Raw genomic sequence first — 13,768 nt, forward strand, 5'->3', positions numbered from 1 at the left:
GTCTTTATTGTTGAGGAGAGACATGAGAATCATCTTGCATCTTAACCCACAAGCGGTTCCCGAGTAATCCGTTTAAATTGCGACTGACTATCATCAAAGTGAGACTTAGCAGAGCCCGTTCTCTGGACCTAGCTGCTGTCAGTACACGATCCATGGGGTGGAGCTCCCCTGAAACTGGTCCCCTTGGAAACAGTGCAGTGCAGCGATCATAGACTGTAAAAAATAGGCAGCGATACACGTCCTACGTAAATAAGCATATTTTGTAATATGCACACCTTTGTGCCACGCGCGAGCCACATACGAAATCTTAGGTCAGTCTGACAAACGGTCAGCGAGATATGCATGCCACAGACACACACACACGGACACACAGACGCTTCTTGCTTTATAGATAGATGATGAATGTCAATTTTAAAGACAATTTTTCATGTAAAGACATTTGCCGTTTGTTTCGTAACTATTGAATTACAACATTGTGAAAGATCGTAATTCCAACGACTACAAACCCATCAGTCGCGCTAGTGACGTTAGCTCATTCACAGCCACACTAGATTGTACAAGCATACCAGCAACAGGTCTTAATTGGGCTTTCCTTGCCGATAAAAAATACCATGAGTCAGAGGATTAAACACATCAGGTAAGTTGTATTCGTCCATAGACTGTACCTTAGATACTGTTAAGTGACATAGCAGGCAGCAAGATGCAACGTTAACTAGCATAACAGCTATCAGCTAGCTTCTAATCTTATCGTTTCATTACGTTGGTGACGTACATCGTTCGAGACGAGAGATGTAGTCCACTGAGCGGATTCGTACAAAACCAACATAACTTTTGAAGTCTATCGAACAACAGTACTTTCTTGACGTGAAAAATTATCTTTTAAATTCACACACATCATATGTGAAATTCGTGGCACAATTCAAATGGGACCAAAAAATAATTGTTATCTCTCCATTAACTCCCGTTCATATTTTTTTGAAAGACAGGTCCCTTGTAGCGGAAGTAAAACGGGTCACTGGCACACTCTATAGAGCTGGTAAGTCCCGCCCATCCGCTAAACCCCCAGTGGACCTCTAGATTGAAAAATCGTCAATGCAAGTGAATGTGAGAAAATAATTATTTTCTGGTCCCGTTTGAATTGTGCCATGAATGTGAACATATGTTGTCTGTGAATTTTTAATATAATTTTTCATGTTACGAGTTTGACAGTATATTATATGATTCTTCGGCTATCAGTTGTGGAAAAGACATAACGAGAAAGACTACATGTCGCCTGTGACGTGAGCTAGCTCTAATCGCTAACATTAACTGAGATGCTTTTTTTTGTAACGGCAGGAATAAACACACATGGTAACAAAAATATTCGAAATATGTCTAGCTTCACTCAACACATTAACACTATGATACAGTGTGATTGTAAAGTTGTATGGTTCACTGTGTTCAAAGTCGATCTTAATAACCCTCTACATCTCGACCAACTGATGGTTGTTATGGGAAACTAGTTAGCTGTCGTCTAGCGGAAAGTTGTAGTCCACAAAGTGCTCTCATACAAAGTTTAACCGCATCAAACTTCTACCCGCTCAATTGTAGCATTCTTTACACGAAAAATTATATTAAAAATTCACAGACAACATATGTTAACATTCATGGCAAAATTCAAACGGGACCAGAAAATAATTATTCTTACATTCACTTGCATTAACAATTTTTCAATCTAGAGGTCCAGCGGGGATAGCGGAAAGGGCGGGGCTTACCAGCAGCTCTATAGGCGTGTCAAAACATAACAATTTTCTCTGAATAAGCAATAATAACATAAATATAATTTTGTATACTATTTTACAGTCATTGTTTGTGTGTGATGCCAATGAAACACACTTTCGGACACAGAATGAATAATTTAATTTTGCCAGTTAACCGAGCTAGCTAGCTAGATAGCTAACGTTAGCACAGTAAACGGAAAGTGAATGGGAACGGCTAGCTATGTTCGCAAGCTAGCTAGCAGCTAAGGACTTTGGTTAAACTTATATATTGTTGCAAACTGACCTGAAATAACATACGTTCAGCAACTCTGTGGTAGTCTACTAGTTCTAGCAAAAAATATGTTACGTCTTTGACTCTAGGGCCTCTGAGAACAGGTGGCTGTGCACCAAAGCTTTGAGGAGACAGTGACAGATCACGAAAAAAGCTATTTTTGTGTTTATTTGTTTTGTTGGAAAATACAATTTCAATGTCAGAATGTTACGGAGACATGTGGCTTGTAGAAAACGGGTTCATAACTTACATCGTTGAATGTAGGGCTAATTGGTCATATTCTGAGAGAATACATAGACACTGGACCTCCCGCTAGACTCCTAAATGGGCGTAACAGCTTCAAACCCCACGTCACAGCGTGCCAGAATTTACCCTCTTATGAATCGTCTCGCTTTATCAACCGTCTCTGCTTAAAGCCTGAGAAATTAAAAGTTGGTGCAGGTGGCCTGGCCACCTGGCCCAGGATTCTAATTGCTTAATTGCCCTATTTGGATGTCATCAGCCCAATGTTAAGCCTATGGGGAAATTTTGAATAGTTTTTAATTAATAGTTTAAAAAGTATAAAAGTTACAAAGATGAAAAATACAAAGCCCACATGTCCTAAGTAAGACCTACGCAACGCAGTTTGAATGAAGTTTCTGCATTAAACGTGTTAGAAGAAGAAAAAGCCCAGGGAGAACAGTACAGTGCATTTTCATGCACTGTAATAATAACAACAAATGTCAAAACAGGTGAGCTGAGGAAGCAGAATGGCTCAGGGTGCTTACACAGGTCTGGAAAAAGTGTGGAATTTTAAATCCTGTTTTATTAACCTGGACCAGAAATTTGAGTGGCAAAGGCCTAGATGTTTTGCTTACGGTAAAACATGCACAACAAAAGTCAACAATGCATGGTCAAGGTCAAAAGCCAGTCAAAACCCCAACATGTCTAACAAAACTACAAAAAGTAGCCTAAAGGCCTTAAAGAAAATATATTCAGTTTCCAGACAACACTGGCAAAAGTCTGGTATTCAGGGCTAGACTACTGCTTAAAGGAAAGGAAAAGTCTTACTGCACTGCTTATGAAATATGAAGCATTTTCATAAGCAAGTGCACATTTCTTCATAATGAATGTGTACCTAGACAGTGACTGCTATTGATATGTAGGCTGCATAGCACAAACACAAACTATACACACCAGGCAGATTCAATATTCAAAAACACTTTTAATTTTGTCTGAAAATATGCGATAGTACATAAAAACAACAGTCTTATGTATGAAATCAGGGTGGGGTGGGGTGGGGGGGGGGGTGGGAAAGGAGGCGAAATAGACCTTGAAAATATTCCAAAAATATTAGAGTAACCTTACATGTAAAAAGTATCATCCCAAAAATAAGCAAGCACATATGAGATTCTTCAACACCTTCTCCTCTGGAGGCGAAACATGACCAATCCAAAATAAATAGGCTACACAAAATGGATGACGCACACATCTGCTTACCCCATAAGAATGGCTCCAAAATATCAGTAAATCTACATTGAGCAAAGTCAAATATGTGTATAAAGAATGCATACAGGCCATATGTACCATGTCTGTGGATGAACGCCTGAGCTTCAAGGCAAAACAAAATGACCAACAAGATTTGTCACTGTTTTACACTGACCTTTCAACAAGACAATACCAGCGGTGGGAAAAACAAAAAAAATAAAAACAAAATGAATAAGACTACAGTTCTGTTTGGTAACAATTGAGATTTTTTGCATCTAAAAAACAATTAAAAGAAAACTTACCATAAAATTGATCAAAACTAATTATGAAATAAAAAAAGAGGGAAATATATATATATATATATATATATATTTGAAAAAGAACATGTATCCAAAACACATATTTCACACATTTATGCAATTTATGTAACTCCTTAAGTATTGAAATAAAAATAAAAAAATTTGAATGTCTGCAACAATAAGATTTCCATCCTTATGACTATGCTTTCAAAAATAAAATCATTTACTTAAGTTCCTCCCCTGCCAAAAAAACCCAAACTAATAAAAACGCATCCTGTCCCGGTCTAACCCTGCAGCACAAGGACACCCGGGAAAACAGGACACGCCCTGCAGGGTCCACTTTGAACAACCTTTAGCTCCCTCTGAAGGTTACAGTGGGAACTACGTCACTGTCGCCCATAGAAATTACATGGCAGACTGCAGCATAAGCAATCATATCAGTTTCTTAACCAGTTTTCCCAGTATTTTCTTTTTTTAAGGGACAGCCTTCAATTACACTCTCAGTCTCTTTAGGAAAAAATAAAGATATATATATATATATAAAAACAAAATGGATGAAATACTACAGGAAAGCACTGCATCTCAACCCTACTGATAAACTTGGGTTTGCATACAGTGTGTTTTGGCTGGCAGACACTCCAGGTGCTTTTGTCGCTTTGCCTGTAGTCTGAACACATGGAGAAAACTAGACTGGGGAGAGGGAGTGTTCTTATCATTACATTAAAATTCATTTAAACTCTTTATGTTAAACCCTGATTTGTAATCTAATAATAATAATAATAATAATAATAATAATCGGAAGGGTATTTAATAGTGTAATCTAACTGGTAAAATATTTTGGTCGGTAATCACATTAGTTTTATCTCCCCTTCTCTTCTGGAGGGAAATAATTTAAAGATATATTATGTGCAAAAAATTAATAATAATAATTAAATATACATATACATTAAATATATCCCCAAACATAATACTCTACTCTCATGTCAGCAAATGTAAAAAAAAAAAATGATATTATGAAACATAAAGTAAAAAATAATGTCATAAAAAAGTCTTTCCATTCAAGACATTCATATATCAATGTAAGAGAGAGTGGAAACTGAGAAAAATATTTAGTGGAAAAACTGAGGACGTACTGTTTCTGTCTGGTTCTGAGGCTGTAGAACCCGACTTCTAGATTTTTCCAGAGCAGGAGGGGTGGGGGTGGGGGTGGGGCACTGCACTTAACAACTTGCCCCGGTTCTCATCTCATCACCTTCTAAGTACCCTGTACATGCGGTTTGGAAACTTTGCTCCAAAAAAAAAAGTCTTAGGACAGAGTCAGATATTGGCTCTGAAGTCACTATTACATATCTTCACATAGCGGGAGATCCGGAAAAGCTATTCCGGAGACTATGGGGCGTGTGTGTAATGTTTGTGTGCGTCTACTCACGATACCCCCCTTAATTTTTTACACGCTCGCGCTTACACACACACACAAACACCTGTACCTTTTCTGCGAGTGTGTATTGGTGGCCTAAGATGGAGGGAGGTGTAGGCCTAAGCGCTGAGATTTCAATGGACCACGACACAGGAGGTTATCGCTTTGCGTTACAAAAACAAAGTAAACAAAAAAATGTAAAAAGTAAATAAAAACAAACTAGATTTTATTAAAGAAGCATAAAAATAAAACTCTTAATACATTTCTCATAACCGTCGAGTTAGCGCACATCATAAGCTTGTGTGTACACAACTGTTCTGGCTTAGCGCTTTTAAAAAGGTCCATAAACTTTCAAATAAAATATATTTCAATTTTAATTTTTTTTCTTCAATAATTTTCTCCATTTTGTTATAAATTGCCTATATGTTATACAGAGGAAAACAACAGAACTATGGAAAATAAAGACTTAAGTTGAAGTAATAAAATGGTCACATTATATAGTGGGGAGAGTTATGGGTTCCAGGAATCAACTGAAAAAATAAAAATATGTAAAAAGTTGTCTTTTTTTTCCTCTTTAAAGTAGTTCTCACTTTTTTGTAGAAAAAGTATTCGTTAGCGCCGGTTGGCTTTCAAGACATGCAGAAAGATCACTTACAAAGAATGGTACATGTGTTTAAAAACCTACACTTTCAGCGTCAAGCACTTCTTAAGCTTGGGAAGGTTAAGAAAAACCAACAATCAAAAATTAAACAACACACAGCACAAAATTAAGTCCAAATGATTGTGTTCAGGGCAGACCATTGATCCCCTCCCACCCACTACAACCCCACACACACACACACACACACACACACACACACACCTCTCATTCAACACCTAAGCCTGAACCCTTATTATTGAAATTACTTTTGGTTTCGCATAAAATAAAATTGAAAGCAACAAACAAAAAAAAGAAAGAAAGAGGCAGGAAAGTGAGTCAGAGGCAGACGAGGCGTCACTGCACTTTGTAACCATTAGGGGGCAGCCTTTACCCCAATGACACAAAACCCCCAACCCATTCATCAGAGGAGACGCACAAAATCAATCCCCTCACACATCAGGACAAAGGGCTCCCAAAGCAATGCGCTCCCATGGAGACGGTGGTCCGTGCCAGGCCCGGGGACCGGCACTCAAAGATGACATCACAAGCCCAGTCCTGAAGAGACATCCCAAACTGCCAGGGACTGGGCATGCTCAAAAACCTTCACAGGCTTGGCAACAGCTGAAGCTCTCTAACAGAACACACCTATGACTAGCCAGCCAACTAGCCAGCCAGCCAGCCTCAGGTCCAGTGCCCAGAATAACTATATGGCAGATGACCCAAGCAGTACACTACACAACACACGCAGGACCAAGAGGGGAGAAAACACGAAAACACACACACACTCACAGACACACACACCTGGAAGCCCTGTGTGACCTAGCTGCCATATAAACTGTATGTGCGTGTGTGTGTGTGTGTGTGTGATGGGAGGGCGGGGGGGTTAGTGTAGTTTATGTATGAACATCATATAGTGACCACTGAGAGGCTTGCGCCTGAAGAAGACGTGGAAGCCCTTTTGAACAAAGTATGTCTCCATATGTTAGTGTCTTATTGTCAATCATGGCCTGTCATATAAGCATACAAACAAGGAAAATTACTTCTAGGAACGGGGTGGGGGGGGTTGTCTACAGAGAACCGCTTATTCGGACGCAGGCTTCACACTGAATGATATGCCAATACGCCACCCTGGACGAAGACAACTTCAAGGCCCAATGAGACACAGCAAAAAGGACCACTAACCACATGGGAATAGGCCAGCACAGAGCAAGAGATCTGAGGGATGGGGTGGGGGACTGTCTCAATCTAGCTGGAGGACAAGAGCTTTAGTGGAGGAGGTGGAAGACTGGGGGTTCTCTCCAAGACCCGGGACAATTCTGGCCTCGCCTGGAGAGTGCATCACCATCAACAACGGCAGTCGCAATCATAATAATTATAATTGCCATCTCAATAATAATGTCAACAATTAGAATAAGAAACTGTATGGGAAGGACCTAAACTTCTCTATGAGTCAGTTGGAGTGTAGCAGTGCTCCCCAAAAAGGCTTCAACAAGTCAGAGAGGAAAAACAATAGCACATCCTTCTCACTCTGCCTTTCAGGATCTGAATGATCTAAGTAGTAACTGTCTACAACTACCAGACTCAACGAGTCAGACTTCCCCACTAATACAAACCATCAACCAACAAAATGCCAATTAAATGACAAGCTGCTGATGGTAAATGGCAAATGGTCAGTCAGATGGACAGCAATGCCAAGGTTGAAATGTCAATGCAACCACAGTTGTGGTGTCCCAACAGCTCCTGTTACGCGTCATGATGCTAGGCGATCCCCAGTATCCCGGGGACCCGGTACCACCTCGCGGTTATTAGTGGGGACAAAACGAAGACGGACGAGAGAGAGAGAGAGAGAGAAGTGGACGAGAGGCCTGGCTCTACCTCTGCCGCCTGACCTTCATGGCTCTGTAGTGACGAGCACTGGTCTGCCCTTATCCTACGTGTGTTTCAATCACTGCTGACTTAGCACATCTGTTCCGTTACCACCGGAGACGACAGACAAGTGTTCTTATTACGTATTCTTATACAGGGAAAATGTTCTGGAACCATTTAGACTTGCAGGTGCCTGGTGTATGTGTCTGGTAGTGCAACTTATGGCCACCGCTGGCCCAAGTGGACAGAGCCTTCTCCAGAGTGTCAGAGAACACCAAACACACACACACACACACGGACGCACACACACGCACAAAAAGAAAATGCTGGAGAAAGTGCAAACCTAAGTGACCTTGGACTGAAAACACACACACACACACACACACACACACACACACACATCTGTCCATTCAGAGAAAGGAAAAAGTCAGTCTCTACTGTCTGCTGCACAGAGACATCCCAGACAGCATCACACACACACACACACACACACACACACACACACAGAGAAACAGAGGGTTGAAGAAGAGATTGCTCAAAAAAAAGGAGGAAGAGCGAAGGAGAGAAGCAAAAGTAAGACACAGGTGTCTTTCCCCACGACCTCCAAAAACAGAAAAACAAAACAAATTATTTGTAAAAAGCTCCATGTTCTAGGAAAGAATAGATGTGTACACGTGTGCAGTCTCTGATGAAACACAGGAGTCTATCATAATAGAATCGTTATTATTATCATCACCATCTTATTACTCTTTATCATTATTATTATTATTATTAATTCAATCAGTATAGTGTCATATCTAATGCGGGAGTCAGAGTGGGCGGCCGGGCATAGAGAGGGGGTGACCAATGCCTCCCGCTACACAGCCAGTCTCTCTCGCTGGGGTCACGACCTCTAGAAAGTCCCGAGCAGGAACAGGAAGATTTTGCTTTCCAATGATTGGTTGGTTTGTTTCTGTGGGGCTGTTTGTTGGTATGTGTGCATGTTTGTTTGTTTGTTCTGGTGGCTGTGGGCCGTGCAGGCCCAGGGGGCTGGGGGTGGGGGTACGGTGTGGAAGGGAGTGAAGCAGGGCAGGGCGGCATTAGGAAAAGATGCGGATGCACTGTGTGGCAGGCGTGTGGCACTTGGGGCACTCGGGTTCCTGCGACTGGCAGATCTGGCCAGCACAGTCCATGCAGAAGAGGTTGTGGCCACAGGGCACCAGCGCCGCAGTCACCTCGCTCTCGAAGCACACGCAGCAATCTCTGTTGCCCGCTCCTGCTGCGCCGGCCGCCATCACCAGCCCCGCTGCCCCGACGCCGACCACGCTGCCAGCGCTCTTCAGTCGGCCCAACATGCCCGCCACAGGAAGACCCACGCCGCTGCCGCCGCCCTCCGAGTCGGTCGGGGAGCCGCCGGGCAGCGAGGATGCCGAACAGGACGAGTAGCCGGTGGAGCTGGACGATCCCGAGCTGGAGCTGGACCCTCCGCCGCCACCGCCGCAGGATGAGAAGGAGGCCACGCCCACGCCGCCCGTCTGCAGCCAGGCCAGAGTGCTGAGGGGGTCCGACTGGGCCCGGCGGGCGAGCGGGTGGTCCAGGAGCCCAGCCGCCTCGCTGCTGCTGCCCACGGCAACGGGCAGCGTAGGGGAGAGCCGAGGGGTCAGCACGCCGCCGCTCAGACCGCTGCTGTTCCGTCGCAAGGGCTGCGGGTGCGACGCCGGGCCTCCAGAAGAGGGCGCTGCCGCCACAGACGGCCCTCCGTTTCCTCCACCGCCTGCCACCCCCTGCTGCTGCGGCTTCCCGCCATTCACAAACGGCGCCCAGATGTTGGCGGCGCTGAACTCAAAGGCCAGGTCATCGGCAGCACCGGGAGGCCCGGTGAGGCCCGTCGGGTCGGAACCGAAGGAGAAGCCGCCGCCTCCACTGCTGCCGGTGCTAAAGGGGCTGGTGGGGCTCCCGCCGTCAGTGGCGCGTCGTGTCGGGGGGTAGGCGTCCAGCCCCAGGCCCCCGTTGTGATAGGCCGAAGGCTTGCGTGAGGAGGAGGGAGCTGAGGAGAGGGGGAGTGGTGGGGGCGGGGGCGGGGGAGGAGGGGATCCTGAGGCCGAGGACGAGTGGGCGTGGTGGGGGTGGGCGTGAGGGTGAGGATGGTGGTGGTGGTGCGTGGCACGAGACCAGAGCGCTCCTCCGAGCCCCCCGGCTCCCCCGGCCAGCGCTGCCCCCAGACCCTCCAGGCTGACGTCTGTGCCGTTGCTGTGGAAGTCGTTGTCGGCCTGCAGGTCGACGAAGGCGCCCGTGCGCAGCGTGATGTGCGTCTCGATCTCCTCACGTGCCCGGTCCACATTCTCTGGCATGCCAGTCACCTCAAACACAGGGTCCTTCTCGCGGCTCGGCGTCACGATATACGTGTGCGTCTGCTGTTGGATTCGCTTGATGGTGGCACCCTTGGGCCCCACCACCAGCCCCACCACGCGGTACGGCACCCGCACCTGGATGGTGGTTTGGCCGGGCAGGTTGGGGGGGCCGGGGAGGGGGCCTCCGGTGCCGCTCGCCCCGGGGCCCTGTCCGGCTCCAGCCTTGCAGCGTGAGGCGCGGATCATGGAGAAGTGCTCGGCGGCCGAGATGATCTCACGCTTGGCCATCTCGACGTCCTCGCGTCTGCCCGTCACTATGAACACGGGCTCCTCCCCACGCACTGGAGTCTTGATGTATGTGTTGGTCTTGGCGCGCAGGGCCTTGATCTTACAGCCTGCGCAGATCAACAAGAAAAGGAGAGAGACCGAGAGAGAGGGGGAAAGGGATAAAGAGAGAGAGGGATGAAAGAGAAAAACAGGAGGAGAGGCAGGAATGAGAGGTGAGGGCAAGGGGGGTGGGAGAGGGAGGGGAAAAAGGTGTGAAACACAAAAAAGTGACAAGTGGAAAGATACGGGATGAACAAGAGGACATAGGAAGACAATAGAATAGGAAGAAAACAAGCAAAAGAACAGAAGAAAAAAGAAACGAAAAGAATTCATGTTATTTATTTGATCTCATCATTAAGTGGTCTCATCTGACCATGTAAATATGCTACTCTAATGAATTGCTCTGAATGCTTTTGGGGCACCGGCTGCAGGACGGAGAGCAGCGTCTCCACCGGGAGACTGACTGGGCGGTGTCATGTGCATATTAAAGAGGACGCATATGAAAACAGAGTTACATAACCGGGATGAGAGGCGGGGGTCTAACGGCATATTCGCATCAGACACGACTAACCGTATGGCCGTTTTGAATGACAAACACCATACATGTTATGTGCAATGTCTACGGATTTTCTCCACCAAAACAGTTAAAATGCTATTTTTATTTTGTCGGGGACGCTTAAAACACGCTATGGCGATGCCCCGGTTTTAGATGCTGTTCCTTTAAGTGTGGACGACGGACTAGACGCAGCCAATGAAGAGCGCCGTGTGTGATGTCATTATGGGAGGCAGCATGGCTGTTTCAAACAAAGAGAACAATGCCATTGCCACCGCCGTAGCGCGCTAGGCGCGCCAAACACACTTCATGCAGGTCGATATCTGTCGGGAGAAATTGGGGGGCTTTGTCTGGGAAAAAACTGTACAGCCGGTGGTATTATTTCATCACACCCGAGCAGGCCAGCGCAAACACTGCCCCGGCGCGGAGCAATGCGGCCCTCTCCCTTGCCTACATCTCTAGAGCGCGGAGGACAATAACAACAAAACATCGTCCAAAATAAAACTTTGAACTTGGACGACCAGCCATGCGGTGACTATTCGCGGCAATCACAACAACGGTTGAAGTAATGTGTGGCGTGAAAAGAAATCGGTCGATACGTTTCTTTTGTTTGAAGCCAGGGTGCTAGACAAGTCCAGACTCCCGACAAGCTGCTGCTTTGTCCGACCCGACCGCCCCCCTCCCCGACTACTCCTCCCCTCCCCCTCACTCTCCGAAGTACCCACAAGCAAGCACGGCTAGCTAGCTAGATTACTGCTGTGGCCAACATACTTTCATCAGTAAGGTTTTAACACCACAAATCACCCGCTAACGACTGTCTTCCCAAAGCCGTCAATGAACACACACAACCATTGGCGCTGCATCCCCTGCAGTTAGCATCACTACTAGCTAACGTCACCTTAAAGACTCAATCCAGATAGACACTTCCTAGGCCACGATGCAAAAAGTTCCTAACAATGCAAACAAAGAACGGCGCTCGCGTTGGCCAAAGCAAGCTGCACGAATCAACTGACAGATGTTGTGCTTCGTTATAATTGGGGACTTGAAAAAAAAATCAGTAAACTATTGTCAAATTAAAGAAAACCTCAAAAACAGTAAACATACCTTGTCTCCCAACTATTTCTGCGACGTGTTCCGAACTAGGCACAGGTACACATTCAGTCATGTTGACGCTCCTCTTTCGGCTCAGCACGGAGCTTTGTTCCCCGAGAATGGGATGGGAGTGCGGGCCGGCCATGTGGTAGCCGCCTGTGCCATAGTACTCCGGGGACGGGGAGCAGGACGTCGGGGACTCCCGTGAGCCGCCTGGGTGTTCCAGCATCTGTAGATCCACATATCCGCCTCCAACGCCGTTGACGTTACACGTCTCCCCCACCGAGCCCGGAGTGCCGTCTAGAGATTCCACCATCCCGCCGCCGCGGTCGACCTTCTCCATAGCCATAAGCGAGAGCTGGTCGAGAGCATACCGGAGCACCTCCTGATGGTCCTCCTCCCGGGACTCTTGGTCGGTCTCTCTCGATAAAGTGACCCCGTTCTGCTGCGGACTGCTCACTACCATTTCGTGATCCATGATATCGGGATGAAACAGGGGGCTAGGCATAGTCCCCGTATTTGTACATCAGACTTCAGGAGACGAATTAAGTAGACGTTCAGCTCCTTCTGGTGGACAAATAAACAACGAGTTAACGTTAGGTGTTGTCCCACAAAAAAAGTGAACGAATGTCAAAATGAACTAAACAAGTTGTTGGCAGGTTATGCATCAAGAGGTACAAATAACATTTGCTCTTGAAGCCACAGCTTCTTCACGGTCTTCACTTTGGGTCCCTCCTCTCTCTCCTTGCTTTGTCTGTCTGGTTCTTTCTTCAGACTACTGATTGTTGGTGTGGGGCTAGTTTAGTTTTAATGTATAGCATTGTCGCATGATAATCATTACTGTAAGAATCTTTCCAATAATAGTGAACTAGAAATGTCAATAGTTAATTGTCTGATATGTTGCATCATTAGCAGAAAGTCGCGCTCAGAACGAAGTGTTTATTGTCTTTAGGACACAGTAATTTGTTGTTAGCCAAGTAGCTAACATTACATGGTTAGTCACGTTGTCGCCGCCTTTGTTTGTGGATAACAGCTAGCCCGCTAACGTTAGTCATTGTCGAGCAAAATAACAAATAAACACAGTGTCGGTGTGAAACAGAATGTACCCGAGACAACACAGAACTTTGACTTACTTTGTCTCTTGGCCACCTCCTGTAGTTTATCTTGGTCCTTTCTTCTGATTCTGAAGGAATGATGAGTGTGGCAAGCAGTTGGCTAACGCTAGCAGGCTTGCTAATTTGGGGGCGTTGGAGAAATTATTTTAAAAGCATATGAGGAGGGACAGGGGTTCAGCTCGTGCTGAATTCCGATGTTTTATCTTCCCATCACCCAATCTACTGTTCCGGTGACTTTCTTCACATTTCCGTGCAGATGTGTCCCGAAAAAACAAGAAGTATGTCTCGCCTCCTTCTCCTGTTCCCTGGTCCGACGCCTTTGTCTCGCCAGGCGCACGCCGTTCTGCTGCCTGTCTCTCGCACACAGCACTGACGTCAGCCGCGACACAACAATGGGTTCAAAGGCCACGCAACACGGGCGCGCATCCTAACGAACACGCTGTCGCGCTGCTGGAGCTTTGCAAATAAGCAACATACTTTTTTATTTTTTTTATTTAGTGGTTAATATTTTATCTAGATTGTTTTTGTGCGCAGATTACTGCTTGAACTCATACACACGTCGGATGTTGTGAGCATGCGGCGTAGGGTCCACCTCACAGTCGAGTCATTCTCCTTCAGTGGTTGGATAATG

At 45.9% G+C, this 13,768-nt stretch overlaps 1 protein-coding gene across 1 annotated transcript; it reads right to left on the bottom strand.

Annotated features, from left to right (window-relative positions):
- Nucleotides 1–5,423: 5,423 nt before the first annotated feature.
- LOC143134421 (RNA-binding protein MEX3B) lies at nt 5,424–13,469 on the bottom strand. Its single transcript, XM_076294821.1, has 3 exons — nt 13,156–13,469; nt 12,035–12,589; nt 5,424–10,445 (listed from the first exon to the last, which is right to left on the bottom strand). The coding sequence occupies exons 2-3, from the start codon at nt 12,528–12,530 to the stop codon at nt 8,800–8,802; spliced, it is 2,142 nt and encodes a 713-aa protein (XP_076150936.1). The 5' UTR covers nt 12,531–12,589; nt 13,156–13,469; the 3' UTR covers nt 5,424–8,799.
- Nucleotides 13,470–13,768: the final 299 nt, after the last annotated feature.

This window comes from Alosa pseudoharengus, unplaced genomic scaffold, assembly GCF_046254945.1.
Source record: "Alosa pseudoharengus isolate Yale_2024_CS ecotype anadromous, Long Island Sound unplaced genomic scaffold, YU_APseudo_1.1 YU_APseudo_1.1_scf_2, whole genome shotgun sequence".
Lineage (NCBI taxonomy): Eukaryota > Metazoa > Chordata > Actinopteri > Clupeiformes > Clupeidae > Alosa > Alosa pseudoharengus.

Coding starts and splice junctions, on each gene's coding strand:
- LOC143134421 (XM_076294821.1), bottom strand. CDS start 12,530: ATGCCTAGCCCCCTGTTTCATCCCGATATCATGGATCACGAAATGGTA. Junction 10,446..12,034: donor AGAAATAGTTGGGAGACAAG/GTATGTTTACTG, acceptor TGATCTGCGCAG/GCTGTAAGATCAAGGCCCTG.